The 25,412-nt window shown below is 44.1% G+C and overlaps 2 protein-coding genes across 2 annotated transcripts; both read right to left on the reverse strand.

Annotated features, from left to right (window-relative positions):
* Positions 1-456: 456 nt before the first annotated feature.
* kifc1 (kinesin family member C1) lies at positions 457-7,921 on the reverse strand (the record flags this gene model as incomplete). Its single annotated transcript, XM_079232430.1, has 16 exons — positions 457-1,440; positions 2,113-2,188; positions 2,355-2,428; positions 2,548-2,687; positions 2,851-2,989; positions 3,102-3,266; positions 3,923-4,120; positions 4,265-4,351; positions 4,611-4,724; positions 4,874-5,041; positions 5,256-5,421; positions 5,517-5,715; positions 6,917-7,000; positions 7,211-7,264; positions 7,413-7,515; positions 7,832-7,921. 16 exons carry the CDS (start codon positions 7,919-7,921, stop codon positions 1,396-1,398), a joined length of 1,902 nt encoding a protein of 633 aa, XP_079088556.1. The 3' UTR covers positions 457-1,395.
* A 4,823-nt stretch (positions 7,922-12,744) lies between these two features.
* znf384a (zinc finger protein 384 a) lies at positions 12,745-20,710 on the reverse strand (the record flags this gene model as incomplete). Its single annotated transcript, XM_079232361.1, has 11 exons — positions 12,745-13,210; positions 13,772-13,930; positions 14,261-14,339; positions 15,342-15,509; positions 16,731-16,955; positions 17,123-17,199; positions 17,295-17,458; positions 18,186-18,305; positions 18,719-19,001; positions 19,772-19,839; positions 20,662-20,710. The coding sequence occupies 11 exons, from the start codon at positions 20,708-20,710 to the stop codon at positions 12,824-12,826; spliced, it is 1,779 nt and encodes a 592-aa protein (XP_079088487.1). The 3' UTR covers positions 12,745-12,823.
* Positions 20,711-25,412: the final 4,702 nt, after the last annotated feature.

Below are 25,412 nucleotides of genomic sequence, written 5' to 3' on the forward strand. Positions count from 1 at the left end.
AATAAAAAATAAACAATGGCACGGACCCATTGAAATGCAGCGGTAATATCGGTATAGCAGTCACAGGAGGAAACTGAAGGTTGATTTAAAATAGTAAGACATTTCTGTCTTTTCCCCTCTCATAATATGCCATAGTGAATTTACACCATTTATTTCATCAATCTCCCTTTATGAAATATTAAAATACTGCGTACATTTATGAAATACTGTCAAGAAAAAATGTAACTAACAATAAAGGATGATTATATGAAAGGACTTGAAAGTTTATTGTTTGTGGCCCAGTGATAACTCAGCACTAGCATACCATAGTTAGTAGAATGAGCAGGCCTGTTGTACCTGGAAAGAAGAACAAGGGAAATCAAATTGATTTAATATAAACATGCTTTATGTTTATGAAAGCATTGGCAAAACTCAAGAAATAAATGTAAAGCAGCATAGTGAATATAAGAAGCACATCTAATGACTGGCTTTATTCAATTAAGCACACAAGTTATACAAAAAACATATTTAAAAAAAAAAACTGGTCCTCTTAATATAGAACATGTCTGATGGAGATTAAATGTCCTCATAAATCAAGAAAGCTTGAGAGCCATATATTTATTTCTTTTAAAAGACGAGAAACATGCATCTGTACACATCCGCTTGAATAAATGTTTAAAAGCCTGTATTAATGATCACATGCATGAGAATATACAAAAGGACTTCAGTTTTTGGTTCTTACGGGCCAGCAACCAGGCACCGGCTTTGTTCCCAAAACATTAACTATGGTTGTCATATACCTTATAATTTTAGTAATTTGGATTCTATGCAGTCATACATCACCCTAATAATTAAAATGTGGCTAAAAAGATAAAAGCTTTATTCCAGTAACCAATGAAAACTCTCAATAGTGTTTCTCTGATACAATACAGGATGTGAAAGTGTTATCTGTTCATTCCTGGTGGATAAAGAGCAGTGGTGCAGCTGTTGTCAGGTTCTTCACAGATCCCTCAGAAATGAATCCAGCATGTCCCGGTTGCTCGTTCATCATTGAACAGACTTGTTGTGACATCACCAACCGCTTAACGACGGACTGCTCAGCAGACGGTTCTGAAATCTGATGCAAACGTCCCAAAAACAATATGTCGTCAACAAACAAACATCACGACCGTCGGTTCCGGTTCGGACTGTGGGGTTGTTTTTATTTACAGGTGCTCGGTTTGCGCTTTCTGTTTTGTACGTTCAACGGTGCGAAGAATTGATTGAAGAATGACAACCTGGCAACCCTTCAGTCCCCGCCTTACTGACTCCAAAACAGAACAAAGTACAAGTCAACCATACTGTGAATGTTGGGACCATAAATAAAAATGGTAAAAAATAGGAAGACGTTTTTTTTCTTCCTCCAAGCACGTCGCTCTACTTCCTGTTGGCACTTGCAGTCCCGATCACACAGTCGTTCACCTGAAAAGAGCGTCAACGCAAAACATCTTGTCAAAAATCAGTCGCTGTTTCAGTGAGTGTTCAGAACATTCAGTCATTTTGTTGACAACTAGTCAAGAGATAAATGATACACAAATGGTGGGAAATGAAGCTGTGGGTCAAGGTAACCGATCAATGTTGATGAAAATTATATTATAAATAAAAAAATGCACCATGTGTCTGGGAGCAGAAAATGCACCCTCTAGCTTATATGAATGAATGAATGAATATATACTTTATTAATCCCCAAGGGGAAATTTGGTGTCGGAGTAGCAGCAATTTATAGACAAAAAAATTAAATATAAAAACAGGGATGAAAGATATATACAATAATAAAAATAAAAATAGCTGGGATGAAAGATATGTACAGCGCAGAGAGTATTAATTTAGGAAATTAAATAGAAGTGCAAAAATGCAAAGTATGTATGCAAGTATATGAAGTGTGTGATATTATATCTAGCTTATATTAAATATATATATTTAATATAAGCTAGATGGTGCATTTTTGAGCCAGGAACTACTTCACTTCCTTTATGTTACAGAGTTTTTCTCTGTACTCTCTCAGCGAGTAAATCTACAGTTTCCCATCATGTGTCATGTTCTAGCAGCGGCGTCCACAGGACAGGACTCTAAACAACCCTAGACGACACTCACCTTGCTTGCGAACCTCAAGGAGTTTAGGGTTTCTCCGAAGCTGTCTGGCTCGGGGGCAATGTTCACAAACATCAGACTGGGATGAGAACAGCAGAAATAAACTCATTAGAATAAAAGGAACTCAGAGGGTCTTCTGATAAAACCCCTCACTGTTGACAAATTATTTGCCGCTTTATTTCATAAAACAGCCTCTGTTGGCCGAGACCGCTGATGTCTGGAAGCTGTTTTGTTGAAGAACTCACGTTTTGCTGTTTCCTCCCAAGCACCCCTGCAGCAGGTAGGTCAGCTTGGAGTTCCTGTACGGAACATAGCTCTCCTGGAAGACAGATACAGATTAAATTCATGCCACGAACAAAAAGGAACAGCATTTATAGGTTGTGTGAATAAACCACAAGTCTTCACAGCCTCTTTGAGCTCTGCTCTGTGCTTACTGACCTTGTTGGCCAGCGCAGTGATGACGATGCCGAGGTTGGACAGGGAGCCGTTGATGGCGGTCATCTCCTTAAAGCGCTCTCCCTGAGACTGACTCTTCAGCATTCGCTCGCTGCCGGCCAAGTCCACCAGGCACAGAGTGGCTACACACACGAAAACAAACAAAAATAAATAAACGCAGGTTCTAAAATGAGCACATATCTCATGTTAGCAAAAAGATATCGACCCTAAACACAGAGCTGTATTCTGAACACACAAGTGACACCACATTTCTGACAATGGGGTAATCTGTGGGATTATACGCACACTTGCACTTGACATCCCGGCCGACGTTCGCTCCCTCGATATCCAGCTGGAACACTGAATGGGAGCGAGAGGAGCGGTCGTTCTGGGCTGTCTGCGCTGTGGAGCGATTCTGATTGGCCAACATGATGAGGCCGAGAACCTGGCAGGCGGAGGGGGCCAAACAGAGCATTGACTAACGTAACACGTGAAGAAATAACACAGATACATGTTTACCGACTGCTCTGAACTCTGCTGTGAATGACTCAGCGTACCTGATCCTCGTTGTAGACCCTTTCATACGTGAGGTTGGTGATCGTCACCTCGTTGTTGGTGGACTTGCGGATCTCGTACTCTGGCCTCTTGCTGGCCTTGCCGGAGTAAATGAGGTCTCGCAGGCCCTCGTTGTAAATTTCCACAAAGCTCGCCGTGAAGGTGAACTGAGATTAAACAAAACAAAACAGACATTTGCTAAAAATGCTCCACTTCCCCTCATCATACTGCATCTCCTCCACAGACACGAATACTAGTGTGAAAATTCTCCCAAAGCTACAGCCTGGACTGCTGCCTGTGCACCGTCTTGCACTGTATTGTGACATTGTGTTGTCCTATTGATGTGTCGGAATGTACTTTAGTAATAATACACATGTATCTGAATCAGTTTAAAATCCAAGTCCTGAGTTTTAGTTTAGCTGAAAAAGTAGTGCTAAAGACTAGAAGTAGATAAGTAGGTCATTTAGTTCAAACTTGTTCCTGTGTCTGAACGGAGAACAGATTCAGGAGCTAAAGAGATACAGTATTTCCCTCAGGAGTTGGCTGAGGCCAAAAACAGAATCACAGAGAAGGTGAATGTTGGACTTGCATGACTGCAGCTCTGCTCTGGAGCGGCTGGAAGTGTAAATCAGCAAACAAGCGGACAGGTTCCCATACCAACTTAAACGGTGATGATACGTCGAAGAAAACAATTCATTATGGCCGGTTTAAAATGCTTTAGGCGAGTAAAAGTAACTATCTCTGGATGAAATGGACAAGAGTTCACTGTGAATCCCTCCTCCTTTCCCTGCATGCGTTCTGCTGCGTGACATTTCACACCGACCTCCCAGCCCTGTGCCGCCAGATTCTCTGCCGCTTTGAAGATTTGCTTCACGGCTCTGGGAATGACACCCCTGGTCTCGTCGAACTCGTCTCCCTCCATGGTGTACGTCTTCCCGCTGCCCGTCTGGCCGTAGGCAAAGCAGCAGACGTTGTAGCCGTCCAACGCGGACTGCACCAGCAGCGAGATCTCTTCGAAGACCTGGGAAGAAATTGACAAAATCACCATGAATTTCCTGCTCTGGTGGGAAACAGGCGTGTTTCATACTTTAAAACACGGTCGGTATGTAGTCATGACAACTTGAAGACTTTTATATTTTGCAAATGTTGATGCATGTTTGTTTACCTCCTGCTGCAAAGACTGGGGGCCAAACACTCGGTCAAAATTGAAGTTGTAATTCTTCTGAGTGTCAGCAGTTTTGCCTGTATGAGACTAAAAAAAGCAGAATTAAGTTTTGTAGTCAAAGATATGCAAATGCAACTCAGAGCACAATGTCAACACTTCTGATGGGGTACTGACAACATGTTTGTCGTGACAATAATTTCTTATCTACGACGTAACTAGCTGGTTAGACAGTAGATACATCCGGAAAACTCTGGATACAACTTGCTCCTGTGGCTCCTGAATACAAACTGCCTTGATTCATCTAGTTATTCATATATCTGATGAGGTCTGCCCCCAGGATTCTCACCTCCTCTGTTTTAGCCAGCGTTATCGTCTTGTTGTCGCTGGCCGCTAGCTGAATGTGCTTGCTGAGGCCTCCCTCCACCAGAGGGCGCACCCTGCAAAAGACCCTGATGTTGCCCTGCAGGAAAAGGGTGATGGACAAATTAGCATCTAGTCAGAGAGAAGAGTGACACTTGTCTGGTTGACGAAAGCTCCAAATGTTCAGCAGCATTTCCCCGGTACAGTAAGAACAGGACTGTGCTGTCGCTGGGCCGCGTCTGGACTTGCCTTGAGCTCCTGGATGGCATTGTGGAGCCGCCGGCGCTCCATCTCCCCGGCATGAAGCTCGTCCTTCTGCTGGACCACAGTGTCCTTGAGAGAGCTGACCTCTTCCTGCGTGTCTCTGAGGGTCACCTGCAGGCGGGCCAGAGTTGACTCCTGCACCGCCAGCTTCATCTGGAGAGGAAGTGGATCGAAGACATTTATGAAAATAAGATTCAAACTTCTTGATGGGATTTCTAGAAAGTAACGGCTCCTTTATGGGTTGTTAAATGCTCAGCTGTTTAGAATTTCCTGTGGTAGCGCACTATTAAGGTTCAGTAGATGCCATACTTGCGGAATGATACCACACAGCCAGTATTAGCTGGTATTCCAGAAGCAGACTTCATACCTTGAGCGTTTGCAGCTCTGTCTCCTGGCTGTCCCGCAGAGTCTCCATGACCTTGTATTTGCTCTCTAAGTTGGAGAGCTCCTTTTCAAGAGTGCTTTTATCACTGGACACCGTCTCCAACTCATCCCGCACTCCTGACAATGCCTGCAGCTCCGCCTCATACTCACTGAAACCACAGAGAAGACGGGACATTTAAATGGCGTCAGAAGGACTACACTGTGATGACGATCATTCTTTTACAAATGGAATGGTCCTTGGTACCTGATCTGGCTCTTCTGCAGAGCAAGAGTTTTTTCAATTTCAAACACTCTGGACTGGCTCTTGACCACCGTGCCTTTCAGCTCCTCCTTCTCCTCGTTGCTGGCTTTGAGCTTGGTCTGGCCGCTACGGAGCCTATTCTCCAAGTCGCTGACCTTGCCCTTCAGGTCCCACGCTTGCCGCTTGACGCCCCCGACCACACCTGTGCACAGCAAGCATAAGCAACAGGTGTGACGGGTCCATTCTGACGCCAGAGACGTTTTTCTTTCAGTCCAAGACTTTTCTACATTCGCCTCTTTCACGTTACACATCTTGACGTGTCCCAGTAGGAAAAGGCACAGGTGTAAATGATAACATGAATGGTGGCTGTCCATTGCTTCTGTCCTGGTATTGTGCTCATTGTCACAGTTTACTGAGACACTCGAATAGAGCCGAGCCATTGTTTGTAAGCTACACCTGTGCTTTTCCTTCCATGTCAAAATGTCTGCTATGAAAAAGGCCTATTTTAAATAAGAGTCTGCATGTAGAGAACTTGTCATTCTAAGAGACAATTAAACATTTCTCTTTTCACGTATGCAGTTGGAAACAGTAAATCATTCATCCACAGCTTTTAACATTTGCCAGAGACTAATAACACCACACTTATACTCGGTTGCACCAACAAGGATGTATTTTTAAACTGATGGTTTGAGAAACATTTAATAGAAACCTCTTTTAGGGTGAGTTCAGTTTTGACTCTTTACTGTATTTAATTCTGTTGCACCAATACTTTAAACTGTGACCCAGTGTTCATTTTAAACTTACACTTGAGGTTTAACTCGATTGCCTTTTTGAGACATAATGAAAATCAATAATATAAGAGTTTCATAATGATGCTGCAATATACCACTTCAGCCATGAAACTGTTCTGGAACCTGAACAGGGAGATTGAGCCAACAGTCACTTTTTTTTCTTACTGTTGTCCGTTGTTTAATCTTCTATTATTTGTCCATATTGCTCCATTACTCCCCTCAAGATATTATCAAAGGAATTAGACATCAGAGCTTCTCTGATGAGTCATTATGAATAACGCTGACGGACTGAGCTAGCAAACAATCTAAAATGTTATAGTCTATTTGTGACTTGTTTAGCCTACTTACTAGGTCCCGACAACACGCAAATACATTTAATATCATTATTACTACTAAACAGAGATTTGTGTGTAATTGTGCAGCAGAGCTCTGCTTAATTCAAATATGTATTTTTCTTAGCTCTGAATTAAATTAATCTGTGTTGATGCAACCCAGCCTTCAACTCCAAACCCTGTTTTTCATTGGCCAGAAAGGTTGAGCTCATTAATCAATTCACTTGATATCCACATCATTCGCAGAGGAACATGAACCAAGTGAAAAGGATTTATTTACCTGTTTTGGGGCCTGTGGGTGCAACAGTTGGTTTCACGTTGCCTCCCTTTGGTGCAGTAGAAGCTATAGATTGTTTCATGACACCTGAAGGGAAAAAAACCCCAGAAGAGAAGAATGTCCAAATCAGTCAGACGTTACCTTAATAACATGATGAATCCAAAAGCACTTCTATAGTAATAAATTATACCCAGAATAAACTAAAACTGTAACGTTAAGTCTCTGCAATCATGACATAAAAGAACACAGCCCAGCGTATTCACTCGGCTCCACCACCAGGCAGACAGCTCATCTCACCTCTGGAAGGACCAGCAGCCACGGTGGCCGCGCCCACGCCTCTGACTGGCCTTGCTGTGTGGGGACAAAGTGAGACATGTTGTGTGAAAATAATAAAAACAAGATAATAACCGCAAAAATGAAAACACACAAGCTTGACGTTTGAAGAGGTGCATTCTGTCCTTGGTGGGAAAACAAAGACTCTGAACGTCAGCTAACTCACAGATAGGTGCTCTGGTCGCTGCCACAGGAGGATTCCGCCGGCCACCGATGATCGTGGCGGCCGCCTGTGGTTTGACAGGCTCTGGGTCCTTGCGAATCCTCTTCTGCAAATACAAGAAACACCACAAGCATAAGGCGACACCAATGATTCAACCTCTTTTGGCTATAACATTTTCTAGCACATCAATCATGCATGATCCTGATCAGGACTCAGTGTGGAGGTTTAATCGACCACAGCGAGAACTTAAACATCATGTAACAGAGGAACTCCAATTTAATGTTAAGAACTTGTGATAGGCCAGCATCTGGGTACAGGGTCCTATGAACTGGATAGCAGGTTACTTCACATGCAGAGCAGCTGGAGGTGCAGCAGCAGAATAAAACTGACAGACACAAAGGATGGAGAGTTTTAGTACAAACCTGAGCAGGTGCAAAGTCTTGTCCATTCTCTGAGCTGCTGCTGCTCGTCAGCAGGACCCTCTTACTTGAACTGACTGGCAAGCGGGACATGTTCTGTTGAGGGCGAGGAGGCAAGTTATGATCCAAACCACCAAATATATCAAGCATTAATACTAATGTCCATCAGGAACATATTATGTGTGTATATCATCATTGCAACAGTACAGTCGGGCGTACTACTTTTAGCAGGTGAACCAGATCCACCTCAAATTTGGTCAGTGGAATCTCCAAACCTTCACGATGGCAAATTTAAAAATGTCTGAGTCTTTGTTGACCGGTTGACCGTCGCATTATTCGCAATTGAACAGGAAGTTGTACCTAGGGGCTAGGAATGCATGAAAACTTGGCACACTCAGGAGGTGCTATTCTTCATTATCTGTTATGGTTGTTGGCGCTTAGGTGTTTGAGTGGCCTCGATAGCGCACCCTATTAAAATTCTGTGAACTACGCCTCAGGGTATGTTTGGGCACTCAGCAAAGGTATCACCTCTAGACTTAAAAAAAAAAAAAAAAGCATCTTGGGACAATATCATACACCTAACAAGAAGTTGGTAATTTTCAATTTGGTGTGAACTACTTTCTCAAACTCCTAGCAGATAAACCAGATCCATGTTTAACTTGCTATGCCAGGTCAAATTATCTGCTGTGAAAAGGACCCGTTTGAGCCCTTTGAAAAAGACCCAGACGTACATATACATACATCCAGAAACACAAACAAACAACACGCACGCTGAATCACACCTGGTTTATACACAATGCACACTCCTCTCACACATCCCGCTCCGCGTGTCGTTTTGAACTGACCGGTGATAAAGTAGACCCTGTCGCTGTCGGGTCTCTGCAGTGTGGCCGTCTGTTCGGATGTGAAGCAGGGACGTCTCCTGGCTTGTAGCCCCAGATAAACCTCCTCGACCCGTCTTCTCCTGCACAAACCAGCACTCCAACACTGGACAGCTGCTGCTGCAGGCTTTGGAGAACAGGTTTAATAAGAAATTAACAATATAAAAAAAACACAGTAGAAGAGTAATAATAGTCAGATTACACTATATTCTGATAATATCGCCCATAGCATTTTATATTATTCCGTGGCACCGATCCAACCCTTAATATTTACCAATAAACCATTGTGTCTCTACTCTAATATCCTTCCATAACCTTTTATGGAATTTACCTACTATTTATGTAAAAGAATGCACATTGCAGTGGTTAATGTCACAGGAATACAAACTACAGAGGCCATTCTCTCTCTCTCTTTCTCTCTCTCTCTCACACACACACACACACACACACACACACACACACACACACACACACACACACACACACACACACACACACACACACACACACACACACACACACACACACACACACACACACACACCCCTTTCATAGGAACCTCTGTTTTTCCTCTGAGTATGTTGTAACGTCATAGCGAAACAAAATAATCCATTCATTAACGTTATGCTTTTTAATTTACTCAAAACTTAGCGTTAGCTGTTTGAGCTCATCTCAATGAGACCTAACGGTACAGGCCATACATAGCAAACAGAAGTTTAAAACTTGTAGTTAATGTTTACAATAATGTAGGTTGATAAATATCTGTTGCAACATCAATAAGTTCTAATATATGTATTATTATTTATCATATGAGGAGGAAGTCATTTTGGACCCGGAACAGAACACTATTTAACATGAAAGGAACATTTCAGGAGGACGCAGTCAGCTCCCACTAGACGGCTGTTAGCCATGTAACGCTAAGTTTGCTCGTGGGACTTGACGTTAGCGGCTACCCGTTACTTTGGGTATAAAAGGTAAATAACATTAAACATCAGGAACTACCGTCTCTGAGCAGGCGTTGGCAACCCCCCACCCCCTTAAAAACGAAATGAAAGAAACAAGAAGCGTTGAGTTATTAAACCATTTACCTTATTAACTAACGCTGAGTTTTCGTAAAAGGTTGACTCCAATCCGCTGTTTCCGGTCGTTTGAATTTCAAACTGAACTGTTTTGGTGGGCGAAGCGGACGCGCTGCCGTGATTGGCTGAGCGAGCGTAAATCCCGCCTCAGTTTTTATGTATGCTTGGTAGGGGCAAGGCGTGTCCCGCTTGGGCGGGGTATAGTCCAGACTAGTCCGGACTAGTCTAGAGACCAGCGTTAAGTGATCAAACAAATCACATGTTATACTACAATGAAGCTGCTTCACTAATTACATTTGATTTACTATCACTATTGTACCCTCAATAGTGCCTCAGGCTGCCCTGCAATGACACCAACCGTCATCACTGCATCTTCCTGCCCATCCAAACCTCGCGAGACTTGGAGTTTCAGTATCTTGGATTGCTGGTGGTGCGCTTCAGTGTATTGTCCCAGCAGATGATCTAGTACAGTATTGATGATTAGCAATCCCACAAACATGTACTGTGTTTGGTAGGCTAACAACAATATATATATATATATATATATATATATATATATATATATATATATATCTTTCTCTGTTAAAGCACAATTTCCAAACACCAATTGTAATTGTGGGACACCCCTCCCCGTCTCTGCACGTCCCTTTTACACATTGTAAACTGCCCTCCAGTCAGTCAACTACCACAGGGGAAAAACATACTCAAAACAACGAAAAACATTACACAATCGTACATTCACCAGTTCCACGGAGTCTGGACTGTAATCAAATAAATAAGACAGATAACGTACTCTTTTTCTTTCTTTTTTATCATCATAAACATTTTTTCGAACTTTATTCTCCTTAAGGGAAGAAACAGTCTGTTCAGATGAGCAAGAGGTGAAACTGTGCATACAGTATGCAAGAGTGTAGCATATAAGAGGGCCGTTAATAACTGTACTATTATCGGGAGCATCTGTAATAACATTAACAGGAATATATTGAGAATCTTGTTATTTTTCATAAAAAGACAGGTTAAAATACAAGGAGGAGCATACATGATGAGGACAAGCAGCCGGTTGGGACCTTCTGATTGGGTAAGAGACAGCTTGTGCACAAAAACATGGCAGCAGTGTCCCAGGTCACCGAGACTTGTTTCATGTAAAGTGATCAGGAAGACATACTAATATATATCATCTGCTGAAGTGCTAATAGAGGGAGGGGTTCAGGTTCCAATGCCACAACAATGTTGTCCGATAGGCCGGATCAAGGGTAATGATTCGGACAAATTAAACACAACTTGGTGACATCATTTCAGTGGGCAAGCGCGGTTCAAAAGCCAGGAAAACGTTGCACAGTCATTCGTGATGGAGAGAACAACTATTTCCCTGTAGTTTGGTTGACCAGCTTCTCAGGCTGATCCTCCATCAGCACTACATGTGACCTGGGACGCAACCAACGCTTTGCCACGTGTTGATACCAGTTCCTTTAGTTTCCATATATGCTTTACACAGGACACACTTCCCTTTTACAGATGAAAAAGTCTTTTCTATCTATTTTATGTACAGCATACTGCAATACAATAATGCCTCAGATTGATAATAATGTGGATAACATTTTCAATGGTTATATTGAATGTAGTAATATGTATGAAAAGTTCTTGAAAAAAAAAGAAAAAGATTGATAACAGTAGCAGTCAGCGATTTTTTTTATCACACAATCATTATTCCCCCAACAACAGACTATGATGAGTCGGGCCGTCTTCACTGCGATTGGAGAATAGTTTACCGTCGTTCTTTGAGGAAAACAAAAAACGCTTCGTTAGGATTTCCCTCCCTGTTCCCTTCACATTCATGCATCACTTTGCTTTCGCTCTGAGTTTGTTCACACGTTCCTCTGTTGGTAGAAAAATACATACATATGATATATATATATAAAAAAAGAAGTACAACAATGGCAAACATAGACATGAAGTACAAGCTTCATCAAGTGCTTTCTTCATGATCTCTCTCTCTCTTTTCTCTCTCTCTCTCTCTCCCCCTGTGTTTAGTGCATTCTCCAACCGGCCCGTCTCTTTTCATCAAGACTTTGGGCTTCGACAGAGACATGGTTCCTCAACTCCTCGCTGTCTGAGGGCAGGTGGGCACTTTGAGACTCAGGTTTTCAGCCCCATCCAATAATACACCTCACCATTTTCTTTCTCCCGCCCCTCTTCATTTTTTTGCGATCTTTTCTCGGGCTCCAAATTCAGCCTCTTCAGGTGCAACCTGTGTTGTCAGAGGTGTCATCTTAAAACTCACACGTATTTACTGAGTTCGTCCCTGCGGCCTTTCATCTTGGAGTCCGTGTCTTCTTTCTCTCCCTTGTTTTGGCTGGAACTAAATAATGGAGAATGTTCAGATTAATGTGATCTGAATGTGCAGAGAGTCGTGTGATTTTCTGTTGGATTTTACTGATATTTTACATCTTCATCCTCCGATGGTGCACATTGCAAACAATGCAATAAGAAGAAGAGATGGGACACCAGTGAGCCTCTTTCATCAAGCTGCTCAGACGAGGACTGCTGGTTTTGGATCAAGGTATCATGTGTGTTTTACAAAGCTGTTCAGCTCATTGGCCCAGCTGAAAAAGGTGAACTAGACTAAACATAATTCAGGTCTGGTGTTGATAAAAGCCCTAAGTGATGTCAGATCAGGGTTCTGGTTCAGTCTAAAACTGGAGGAATGTGGCTCCAGACTGAAGAATGAACTGCTTGTATCAGCGTCCTCCACCAGCATTTCTACTGAGAGAGACTTGGCTCAAGTGAGCTTAGGAATCGAGAAGCACATTGTAAAATATCTGTGTTCTGACCAGTAATTTGATGCTGTACTCCGCTTTAAAGCTTCTTAAAAAGAAGGAAAGATAATGGCGTTGGTAAAATGTTCCACCCTTTGAGCCATTTCTTCTTTCTTAAGAAGACAATAATAGTGAATACAGTGAAATGACTGTTGAAATGGAACTTTTTACACTGCAGATACCATAAGAAATGTCTCAAACAGAGTGGGAAGACGCAGCCTACGAGTTCATGTGCTCCACCTGTATGGCCGAGGTGGAGACGGTGAGGCAGAGGTCTTTGTGGACCGCTGGCAGGTCCGCCACAGAGACTGGTTTGTACTGGATCTCGCTGGCTGACACTGTCTTGTACTGGTGCAGGTCGAACGGGCACTGGACCACGGCTTGCAAGGGCTGCTGGGTCGGCTGGTAGCTGCCCGGCGGTCCAGGGTTCTGGGTGTTGTTGTTGAGGTTGGCCTGGCTGTGCAGCTGCCCCGCTCGGCCCCTCCCTCGCCCGCGGCCTCGGCCCCTGCCCGGCGTGAGGCCCTGGGCCTGCTGAGCGGCTACTGTTGCTGCCACCGTCAGCGGGTCGGGGTTGTGCTTCCTCATGTGTTTCATTAGATACGTCTCCTGGGGTGGGGAGAAGAGAGAGAGAGGACATGATGGCAGAGCTACAAACATTCTCCTGTCAATTTCCTCCTTTTGTATCTTTATTAGCCTCTTTTGGAGCGCAGGAACGTTCCCTTAGGAACCTTTTGAGGAACTTACAGCATTTCCACCTCAGGGACCAGGGTCTAAATTAAGTTTTGGGGCCATTTTGTGGATCAAACAACCTGTATACAGCTTCCTTCATAAAACAAGGAAGTATTCCTGTCTGCATTTAGGACCATTTATCTTTGTTTAATAACATTACTGCAGTGAGCAAGCTGAGAGGACGAACGCTAGAAGACAGACTAAAACAAAGTTGTTGGTTTCTTTCCATGGTGTTTTTGTTTTGGGAGAAAAAGGGGGACAAACTGAGTGTTTACCCTGCACACACCAGCAGCCCTCGTGGGCCTCCAGGTCTTTGGACTGCTATGGAAACGTAGGCAACAATGGGCTGAAGTTCCTCACAAAGTATTCCCGGGACTAAAATGACCAGGAACGTCTTTGGAAACGTCGGCTTCTTGTCATCTGTACACGTGTGCTTACCGAGGTATAGGACCGGTTGCAGAGGCCACAGGAGAACAGCTTGGCGTGTTTGACGGTGTGCGTGGACAGGTGCACCTCCAGGCTGGCAGCATCTGTGTAACCACGGTTACAGTTGTGACACTTGAACGGCTTGTCTTTGTTGTGCTGCCGGCGGTGAGACTGTGGGGAGCGGAACATAAACAGACATCAGCACAATCAAGAGAACCACAAACACGTCTTAAAAGGGCCACTTTTTCTTTCTCTGTCTTTTATTCTTCAAACAGGGAATAACTAAATTAATGTATGGACCAACAAGAACGTTTAACTTGATCTTGACTACACTGGAAACATTTTAAACTCCTCCCTCCCTTTTAATGGGATCTACATGTGAAGTAGTTTACGTTCTCGTTTACGTTCCTACCAACACAGAAAAAGAACAGCAAATCAAAGTCTCATGGTGGAAAATGTCATCAGGTCAGAAGCGAGGATCAAACCTGTGAATTCCTTTACCTGAAGGTTGGACAACTGAGTGAAAGCTTTTTCACAGCCAGGATGGTTACACTTGTACGGCCGGTCACCGGTGTGGATCCTGAAAAATCACAGGAAGAAACGCCGTTATTAATCAAACAACTTAAAGCATGACTTATTGCTGCACTTGGAAAAAAAGTAGGGAAGCGCATATTGCAAGGATTTCGTGTTTTCTCGTATTCGAAGCAACACATTGTACACACAGCAGCGTTATGCCATTTCAAACGCAGTGTGCTCATTCCTCCATCGATCACTTACCGTCATTCACAAATAAAAGTAAATATATTAACGCTATTTTCAATGCCGTTAAGCGGCCATTCCTTTTGGTACGTGTTGTTATTAAACATTATGCTGAGTTGCTTCTGTGGTTATAGACAGACTTTACCCGGCCTTCAGGCCATTGTAGGGTGAGGGAAGAAGCTGTGGAACAAGTGTGTGGCATCAATAAACAATGTACTGGACAATCTTAAAGGGATAGCTTGGACTGTTTGGTGCTGTATGAGGTCCAGACGGGACAGGAGTACCAGCAGCGGAGCAAAGCGATGCACTGCTACAGCAACTAAATGTATTTTACACACCTAAAGAAATCATCATTACGTTCAAGTGGACGCCATATTTAGAATATTTTCACCGCTTTACCTTGCCGTCAGACAGCCCCTACACATAAACTGACATAGTTTTTGTAATACATTTGATGCTGCCCCGTCTACAGCAGTGCATTGCTTTGCTTTGCTCCCCTGCTGGCACCGCCATCTCCTGTTGGTCACACTCTCACACTGAAGGCAGGAAATCACCATGAGCCGCTCTTTGCCGCTGATAGGTAGCCTACTTTCAAATTGAAGCCCAATCAATTGTAAATCCACTCTTAATTACTTTGTTTGCAACTCTTGATAGCATCTATAAAAAAAATAGAAACCTAGCTGACAACACGGCATGTGACCAACACAAAAACTAAAGCGCAAAATCGACCACAATGCCACAACTCTACACACCTGCTCTCTACACACCTGTACATGCACACATCAAGAAAATCACAAGCGGCCATTCAAACCCGCCCCAGTACCGTGTGTGCTGCTGGAGGTGACTGAGCTGCCTGAATGTTTTCTGGCAGTAGGAGCAGGCGTAGGGCTTGGCCCCGGTGTGGATGCGGATGTGCTGGGACAGGTAGCTGGAGTTGGCGAACGACTTGGAGCAGTGGGGACACTTGTGGGGCTTGCCCTCCGTGTGGTTTCTAACGCGGGGGACATCGGGATTGAAGGGGTGAGGAGGTGGAGAGAGAGAGAGACAGAGAGAGAAACAGAGAGAGGTTTTTAAGCTACAGCATGACCAAACTTCACCATGAACTGAGGACCAAATCATGCGTTAAAGTTGACAGGATCGGCGATCAATAGCGTTGATCAGAGGTCATTACGTTTGAAAGTGTGCTCTTTGTGCTGTGTCTGAGTTGTGACAACACAGAACCAAAACATACAGCAAGCACAGTCACGCTTTTCTCTCTCTCTCTCTCTCTCTCTCTCTCTTTCTCTCTCTCTCTCTCCATCGGTGCCCCCTGCTCTGATTGGAGTGGAGTGTGTGTGTGAGTGTGTGTCACTGCTGCAGCCAAATTGAGATGTAAATTCAAGACGAGTGGCAGGCCAGTGGAGCGCATCCTCCTGCTTAAAGTAAACGGCCTGAAACCCAGTGCATGGAAGGTGAATGACAGGGTCAAACGTCAAATTACAACAGTTATCGTGAGGGCATGAATGGGTGCTTTCCTCACATACATCGTCGCAGAGTTACAGGAAATACAAGTGAAACCAGCCTGTGTGTCTGATTAGCGGCTTTATCTGTGATGGAAATATGATCATACAGGTGTGAAAAACATGTGCGCTCCGTAAAACAAAGGCCAACGCAACAAGGAGCGTGCATTGTTTTGAGGTTAGTATACAAAGTGTACGCACACAGGCAATCAACAATTTAACATTATAGGTGGCTCCAAAGACAGTGAAAGGTCTCCATATAGTGCCGAAACACAAAAAGAAGAAGGGGATGCTTGTGAAAGTAGAATAACTAGGATAAAGCAGCATGCAGGCATGCAGTACCGGGCCAGGCTTGTGACAGGATGAGGCCGATAAACCTAACCGCCTGCTAAATGAAGGCATAGTTCACTCTGAGTTGATCTCCTCTACGAACACTGGAGCATGCATCCACCAAAAGATCTCAGCTTGGAAGTGATCAAAGCAATGCTTAAATGTGATGATGAGGCGGGCGTCCAGAAAGGAACCAATCTTCATTGATAATACATAAACATAACAAGCTTAGAACCTTGATTTCATTTAAATTTGGTTCAAGTGTTGCACCCTTAGACTGCAAAAAGAGTCAATTCACCATCCCCCTCCTCCCTCCATCACTCAGCACACACACACACACACACCCCCACCCACCCACCCACACACACACACCAGCCCAGTACCGTGTGTGCTGCTGGAGGTGACTGAGCTGCCTGAATGTTTTCTGGCAGTAGGTGCAGGTGTAGGGCTTGGCCCCGCTGTGGATGCGGATGTGCTGGGACAGGTAGCTGGAGTTGGCGAACGACTTGGAGCAGTGGGGACACTTGTGGGGCTTGGCCTCCGTGTGGGACTTGGCGTGGATCTGCATGTCCGACTTGCTGAAGAACGTCACCGCACACATACGACACCTTGGCAAGTGAGGGGCAGGAGAGAGAGGAGAGAGAGAGAGAGAGAGAGAGAGAGAGAGAGAGAGAGAGAGAGAGAAAACCTTTAAGGGGATTTTATGTAGGCATAAAATAATCTGTGATGCCACAAACAATAATGCTGTTTTTTAATCTCAATGATTTTCCACTACCTGTAGGATTTGGGGCCGTCTTTGTTGGTATGATCATCCTCATCATTTGACAGGTCGTATGGGTCAGCAGTGTGGTGCTAACACAACAACAACAACATATAAATTATGCTGACGGGCACAAACACCGACAATCCATGCTGTGTAGAAGAGCAGCAACAAAAGAGACCCTCACCTGTCCACCAGCGGCGAGGTGTGCCAATATTAATGCATCACTTCCTGGAGGAAGAACCCCGCCCATTCCAGCCACTCTGGCCAACATCTGTTTGCTCTTCCTGCCCCGCTTGGATGGCGTTGGCATAACAAGCGCAGAAGAGACCGAAATGTTCTCCTTCTTGTCTGGAAACAACAACAAAAAGACAGAAAGGGATAGAAACAGAGAGGAAGGGACAATTGGTGAGTGTTGAGTGAAGACAGCATTAATTACATGGATGAATCTGACGCAATCGGACCAACACATACCAACACATCACACACGAGTTACAAAACAGTGTGCACAAACACATGTGGATGTATGCTTGCACGTGTACGCATGTCATAAAGTAAGGTAAGAATAAACAAATGAATAGTGGCTCGAAAAACTAAAATCTCTTATTCAAATGTAATGAGATTTGTGTATCTGGCCTTAAAGCTGCATTTTGGCATGAGACGGATGATCTGTGAATAGAAAAAGATCCGGTTCCTCTGCCTCCCTTTAGTTTGGCTAATGGCATTTGCAATATTTCACCTCGCCCGACGGAAAAAACAACCAATCAGAGCCGAGGACTCTCTAACGCAGCTGTCAGTCACTGCTGGTGTCACTGCTCTTGGACCAGGCAGCGCAGATCAAATACGAATCGAGATACTGTGAATGCATCATCGCCCCTTTCTCTCCTCAAATGTTTCCACAAACGTATTCCAATGCATAACGAAGCCCCGCCCACCGGCCAAAGTATATATAACAAAAGTACATGCTAAAAACAATCATGAGCATACATTTTGACAATACCTTTATTCAACAAACTGCCGTGTGATCCGACATGTTGAAATGCCTGAAGTGACGTGGTGAAGTGGGGCCGCGTGTTACCTGTGTGTGAGGGGTGCAGCGCGGAAACTATCATGGTGGTGGCAGTGGGGTGTCCTGCTACAAAGGACTGCGTGGAGGCGGTGGGGACCAGTGTGCCTTGAGGGGTGATCACTAACCCCGCTAAGAGGGAGAGACACACTGTGATCTGGTTGTTGGTCCAAACAAACATTTGACATTATCCTGCGTTCACACCAAAAGCGTTGCGAAATTATTCGGTGTGAACGCAGCATAAGGCTACCGCTCCTACTAACAGGTGCACTGCGCTTCATGGCAGACACTGGCAATACTTAACGCCACAAAAATACTTGCACCTATACCGTAAAACTGCGAATACTGACATGGAGTACAAAAGAGATTTTTATCAATGTAAGGAAAACTTTTTGGGATCGAGACGTGATGCAGCTGCAGTATATAGTTCCTGACTCGCATGCGTTCCTCTTAATGTGAGACCAGTGAACAAAGACAATCAGATGATACATGTGAGAACGGCGAGCCACGACCAGGAAGGAATGAAGACGCAGCAGCTCACTCACCCGCGGTCATGATCCCCGTAGAGGAAACCGGCACAACAGTGATGTTCTGAGTGCTGTGCGACTGGTGCAGGTGTCCCCCGAGCGCACTCATGCCGCCTCCTTCCTGTTTGGGGACCAGCCGCACCCCGGGCCCCGCGTCCACCGAGCCGGGGGAGGCGAGCACAGCCGTGGGGTAGTGGGGGGAGGAGGCGGAAGACGCAGAGGCGTGAGGGAAGGAGGTCGCGTTGGCCTTCTCCTGACCCAGCTGCTCCTTTGCCTTGTTCAGGAACATGGCGTTCTCGATCTAGACAGCGATGAGTGGAGGGAGGAGAGGAGGATAAGGGCGAAGGAGGAGAGAGGGAAGGAGTATAAAACATTGGGAGGAGCAGGGAAGGAAGATGGAGGATGAAAAGCACAAGGAAAGGAGGCCGTGAGAGGTGAGGGAGACAGGTGAGGGGTGAGGAGAGAAGTGTGTGATGACGACAGAAGGCCAAGCGGATTTAAGAAGATGAAAAGGGGAAAGGAAGAGGAATAAAGGAGAGAGAGACACAACGGTTGGAGGTGGAGAAGAGGAGTCAGGGACGGGTTTAGGTTTCATGAAGAGAAAACACAGGTACAGAAGGGGAGGAAATAAAGGTGTGTGTGACGCCGGGACCAAGAAGAGCAAGAAGAGAAAGGGAAGAGAGGAGGACGTCAGTAGTGAAGGAAGTGAGCAGCGGGACAGGAGAGTGAAGGGCGGGAGATGATAATGAGTTCAAAGGCAGCGGAGGAAAAAAAGGCGGCGGGAGACAAGAGCGAACGAAGGCGAAGTGAGATGCAGACAGGCAATGAAAAAAGGACCAAAGAGGGGTTGAAGAGAGGAGAGAGAAGAGAGGGACAGGAGTCATCACATGATCGAGTGAACCCTCCCCCATGTCCACAACTTTAGATTAAGACATATTAACCGATTTAGCGAGCACTGTTCAAACCATTGTTAGGTGTTGTGTCACGTCAAATCGATAATTGGCTTCTGACAGCACATACCACGACACCATGTGTATTTCAAGATAATTCCAACAATAAGATTGCCTCTACCTGTCCTTGTACAGTGGGGACGGGAGACCAAAAGTATGAGGAGTTGAAATGGGAATCGTCCATTATTTCTGTAATTAAAAAGCAACACACTTAGAAAAACACCTTCCCTCCACCCTCCTATGCTTTTTATTTTATTTTCTCTTTTTGACTTTCATGTGAAACGACACATGCGTGGCTGCATTTCAAATCATCTTAGTTTGTTTCCTTTCCATGTATTCTCTCCTCCTGCACAGGGTTCAGTGTGGAGTACCAGCCTCGGCCAGCAGGGCGGCGGTGTTTCAGCTGTGGCTGCTTATTGTTTGTATTAAATCAAGCAAGCCACCTTCGTTCTGGAAGAATCACAGTCCAGTAAAATGTGTAAGATGGCTGTTACACATCTTACTGGTTGAAGGGGAATGCTTTAAGTGTTTTTTTATATATATATATCTATATATATATGTAGTTCAGATTTACAGAGAAGATGTGAAAGGAATCAGGCAAAGATGTTCAATCCCCAGGGGGGATGGATATAACACAATGTAAGAAGATGCAAGAGTTGAGAAAAACACAATGATAATCAGTTTTTGAGGCTTTTGATAAAGTTTTGTAACACAGCCCATGCACTTCACCTCACTAGTCTCTCACAACAGTTTGCATTGCTATTAAACAAATGACACAATCTTAGAGCAGTGGCTTCATCAGTGTTAATGAGTCTAGTTTTGGAGTGCAACCCAATGCTGTGTCAAAATGTTGGGACCATTTATTGCCTGGAGGGCCACCAGGACAGTATGTGTTGAAAAAGAACATCCTTTCTGAGAGTGCATGACTTAGGTTTTTCTTTCTTTGCTTTTTTGAAGACAACACTTACTGATTAAAAAAAAAGACTACTGTCTATCTTTTCATCATCTAACCTCCAATCTTCTGTTTCCCGATCATCTCCCACTGACACATAGGCAACATGTTTTCTGAAGCACAAAGAAGGAAGTTTCATTGTTCTAGGTTTTGCTTTTTTTTGCCATGCACTTTATTTCCACACACTTTGCTAACTGTTACAGACCGATGGCAAAAAAAGACGTTTTTGAGGGGTTTGTTTTTCTGTATGTATGTGGAGATTGTGAATGCCATGCATAGCCATAATCCCACATACCAAGAAAAGCAAGCATGTAATTGCATGTTAGTAAAGCCGGCATGACATTTAATATCAATAGAGCTAAGCCCTGTAGCTGTGTCAGCCCATTAAAAATCACAAAAACATAACTTCAACAATACAAACTCTGAAATAACTAAAGAATAGACATATTGCATGCAAAAGATCTGCAACTCGAGGCATGTTTTCACGCTGTTTTCACGAGCATCCTCTCGCCTCTGCAGTTGCACATCCTACTCGTGAATAATGGGGCACGTTAAGCCGATACATTGCCCGCAGGCTGCAGCTTTCTGACAGTTACCGGGCTGTTGCTAGTCAGCGTCCCGGTGCTCCGGGAGAGCCGGGGTTTGACGAGGGGCACGAGCGGGTGTTACGGTTTAACAGGCGACCGTGTTAACTGGCGACTCTTCAGCCGAACGCGTCCGTTGTTGTCGTAGTTACGACAGCAGTGTCGAAAAATACGAAAGAGAACACGTATAGCTGTCCTCGTGAATGCCGCTTTAAATTGTTTTAATACAGTGTCAAACCATCTCATATACATAATAATATATCATATACAAGCTAAACAATGCGGCATTCACGAGGGCAGCTACGTGTTTTCTTATTATTTTCAACCGCTGTCTGTAACTACGACAACAACGGACGCGTTCGGATGACAGTTGCCAGTTAACACGGTCGCGTATTAAACCGCAACACGGGCACCAACAGCGGTGGCACTGCTAGCTGCCGTTAGCCGTGAATAACACATTCTTGTCAATACGGAGGTGTCATAAGTTGTTTGAATCAGAAAGCCACCTGCAAAGCACTCGGCGTGTATGTGTTAACGTTACACTGCAGCTAACCAGCTGCCATGGGGTATCTGGGTTTTTAAAAAAACATGGCTAGCGCTAGCTGGTTAACGCAACAAGACAAGGGGCGCTAGCTAACTTGCCTCCATTAATTTCCTTCTTTTGTTCGCTGGCTTGCTCTAGCGACAAGGAGGCCTGTGTGTTCACATGCTTAACCTGCTAGCCACTTTGTAAACACACACGCCGTCGCTTCCCCTACGCCTCCATTCCTCACTCCCTGCTTGTCTCGCTGAGAGAAAATAAAAAAAGAGAAAAAAAAAGTCTCGAATAAAAAAAAAAAAAAAAAAACGAAGACAGGGGGAAGAAAAAAAAAAAAAACGCCGCCGCCGTCGCCTCTGTCGGAGACGAGCTTCATGCAGACTTCCGGCGGTCGGGACGACGGTGCTCTCAGACACACTGAAAATAACAGTTAATTAACAACGGACTAATAACTCCTGTGTTCATTACCGGTGAAATCGACTCCCCGCCAACCCCCCCGGAGCCTCTTCGGGTCGGGACACTTGGGAAAGTTTGTCCAAATCCGCCCCTCAAACCCCTCAGATGTGCCTTTTTTTCCTTCGTTTTTTTTCCTCCTTTTTTCCCTCCAGCTCGCCTCAGCAGAGTCAAGTCAGAGGGAGAGCGTTGCGTTTCCGGTCACGGCTTTAAAAAATAAAAGCCACATAGATTAGATTGCGTTTAAATACAATTTAAAAAAAGTACCAATGTTAAATTTGAAAATGTATCCATGGCACAGGTGGAAATTGTAATAAACTACAACAACCGTCAGATCTCTTTTGTCTGAGAACATTTATTTCAATAATATCTTCTATGGATCGGTCCCAGGTACCGCTGAGTGTACACCTGTTAATACCTTGTGTTCTGGGGCGGTTCACATCTTCATTTTGAAGACTGAATCCTCTTGCTTCTTGCACCTTTTTGTTTTTAATAATCTTCATTTAAAATTGTCAGCATGCATAGTATCAAAAGTAAACATCAGAATCACTCACATAGAGATAAAGTATTGAGAAAATAAAGGAAAAAGAGTGGTATGAATAATAATAAAAAAAAGATGACAGGAGACAAATCCAACATAACATAAATAATTTACGTTTGTGAATGTGAGTTTGACCAGCATTCAAATAGATGAAAGAGAACAAATGCAAGAATGTCTTTGTCTTATATTCCTGCAGTCGACCGGCTATCCATAGTTAACGGTACAGCCTATTTATTATCCCGGCAGTGTGTGGGATTGAGGACATCATATTAGTATGTGGTATGTAAATGATGCTCATCTATATTCTTTCAAAACAGTTCTCAATTAATTCCTTAAAAGCCACCCATCCCAACTCCACCAGATAGCTGCCCTTGGGCAAGGCACTGCAGTGCAAACAGCAGGATGTTTGAGTGAGAACCAGACAACTAAAGTCAACATTCTGTGAAAGATCAATAAGGGGAAGACTTTAGAAATATTTAGGAAAAACAGTTTATTTGGACCACACCAAAGCACGTGAGAGCTTCTTCATCGGCTCCCAATAAAAAACACTATGCAGTTACAATGCAAAGCTCCAACCATCAGATGTGTAAACAGAAGTAACACAAGCGTAAAGACGAATAAGAAACACAGCGGTTGAATATATAATGTCATTATTATGTTTTCAGAACAGAGCATAAGTGGTTTCGCTTTTGCAATTTAATGACAACGTTATTGGGTTCAGGTTTGAGTAGTACATTTCCTGAAGTGCACAGACAGATAAGTGAAATGAACTCTAGTGAAACACTGCTGTTATAAGAGTCAATACAGTGGTTAGTGAGGACTTGTGGAGTGCTATTAAATATCAAATATATACTATAAACACATCTATATCCATATGTAGTGCACATCATTACGCGTAACATCCCATAACGACGACCACGTTTCCTGTTCAATAGCTTTCCAAAGAAGCTCCTCCCACTTTGGTGATTCACACGGCGTCCTGACTGAAAACAAAGTACAGTTGAAGTGTTGGAGGGTGCATGCACAGTATCAGCAGCATTCACCTTCAAATAAATGAAATACCATTTGAATACATTAGTCTGCGCTGGGATCAAGTAGACGTGTCTTCACTGGAAGATTCCTAAATGTTGACGTACCTGTTGAGGCCTTACAATGCATGCTGATGCAAAACATATATGCAGTTGAGACATGAAACATGTTGTTGAGCACCCAGACCCCCCGGGGCTCGTGGGTGTGGGGTGACAGGGTGAGAGGGTTATGACACAAGGCAAGTTGAGCACTCTTTTTCAGAATGGTCTCTCTGGAGCTAGAAGCCCCGAGAGGCAGGTGAGGAAACGACGACATGGTGATCCATGTCTCTGTCTGCTTCTCTCTCCTGCTTTAGGACTCCAGAACAAGTGAAAGACATGTTTCCCAGGGTAACCCCTGTGTGTGCCTCACATTTTGTTTTTTATCTGCAGGTGAAGAAACAGGTTCTGTGTCAGAGGATTTGTTGTTGTTGTTGTTGTAATACTTATTTTGGCCACAGGAGGTTGAGGAGCACCACTGCCTGTGTGTTAAATTGGACTAAAACATTTGTGTTTTCTTTTCCGGCTGGGTTTTAATAGACATGTTCTCGCACACATTTCTACAGACCTTGTGTTTAGAGAACACAGAGAACGCTTTTAGGACGTTCAGCCGCTTGTGGCCTCAAAAACACAGAAACACTTTTATCCTGGCAAAACCTTTTTTTCTTCACCTGTTCTTGAGTCTTAAACACAGAATAGAAAACCATTTAGAGTGGACAGAATTATTTCCTTTTCCAAATGTCTGCCTCTCAGGGCTCCCGGAGACGCTCCTAAACCTCATTAGCATATCAAGTTATTAATACACAATATCATATTCCACTTGTTTGGTAATAAGTTAACAAATAAGAACAGTGCGTAAAACAGCAACATTGAGGACCAATCCATCACTCCTGATCAATGCTATCTGATCTTCATCTCCTCATCTTCATCATCATCCTTTTCCCTGAAGTACAAGCTGACACCATTTGATAATCAGCTATCCAAATATGCATCTCTTCACGTCATACTTTCATAAAAGAAAAGAAAAAAAAGAAGAGACACATAGTTGAGCATTTCAATCCCCTCATAATGACACTGTGGTATCCCACTGCTACAGTAGAAGGCTAAAGCTATACTTCACACCATGTTTACCTTCAGCTCTACACCTTCATGAGAGCGGCTACATAACGAGCCAAAACAACACTTTACTTCAGGTATACTTCTTGTACAGTGTATGTATGACGGGGCTCAGGCTCCTGTTTGGGCCTGAATCTGTTCCCAGCGTCCAGAGAAGAGAAGACAGAACCCCCTGACCTCTGACCCCACAGTTTGGGATGGGCCGAGAGCGAGGACTTTACCCGAGAGGCTCATCACAGCGTCTCATTCTAGACGTTGTGTGCTGCTGTCTAGATTGCCGTTCAGTGGGGTTAACAGTAAAGTGAGCTGGCATCCAGTGGGAATATTTAAAGGGACCACTGCAGTGCTCTGTTGATAGGATATCAAAAATATCAAGTCGATAAGAGACAAGTAGAACCTGAAGTCAGGGAACGTGGAACTACAGTGAAAGGTGGGTTGGTCCGTGAACATACACAACATTTGCTCATATTTCTGCATAAGTCACAGGGGGAAGTGTGGCATGGAGCTGCTG

The sequence above is a fragment of the Taurulus bubalis genome, assembly GCF_910589615.1.
Source record: "Taurulus bubalis genome assembly, chromosome: 16".
Taxonomy (NCBI): domain Eukaryota; kingdom Metazoa; phylum Chordata; class Actinopteri; order Perciformes; family Cottidae; genus Taurulus; species Taurulus bubalis.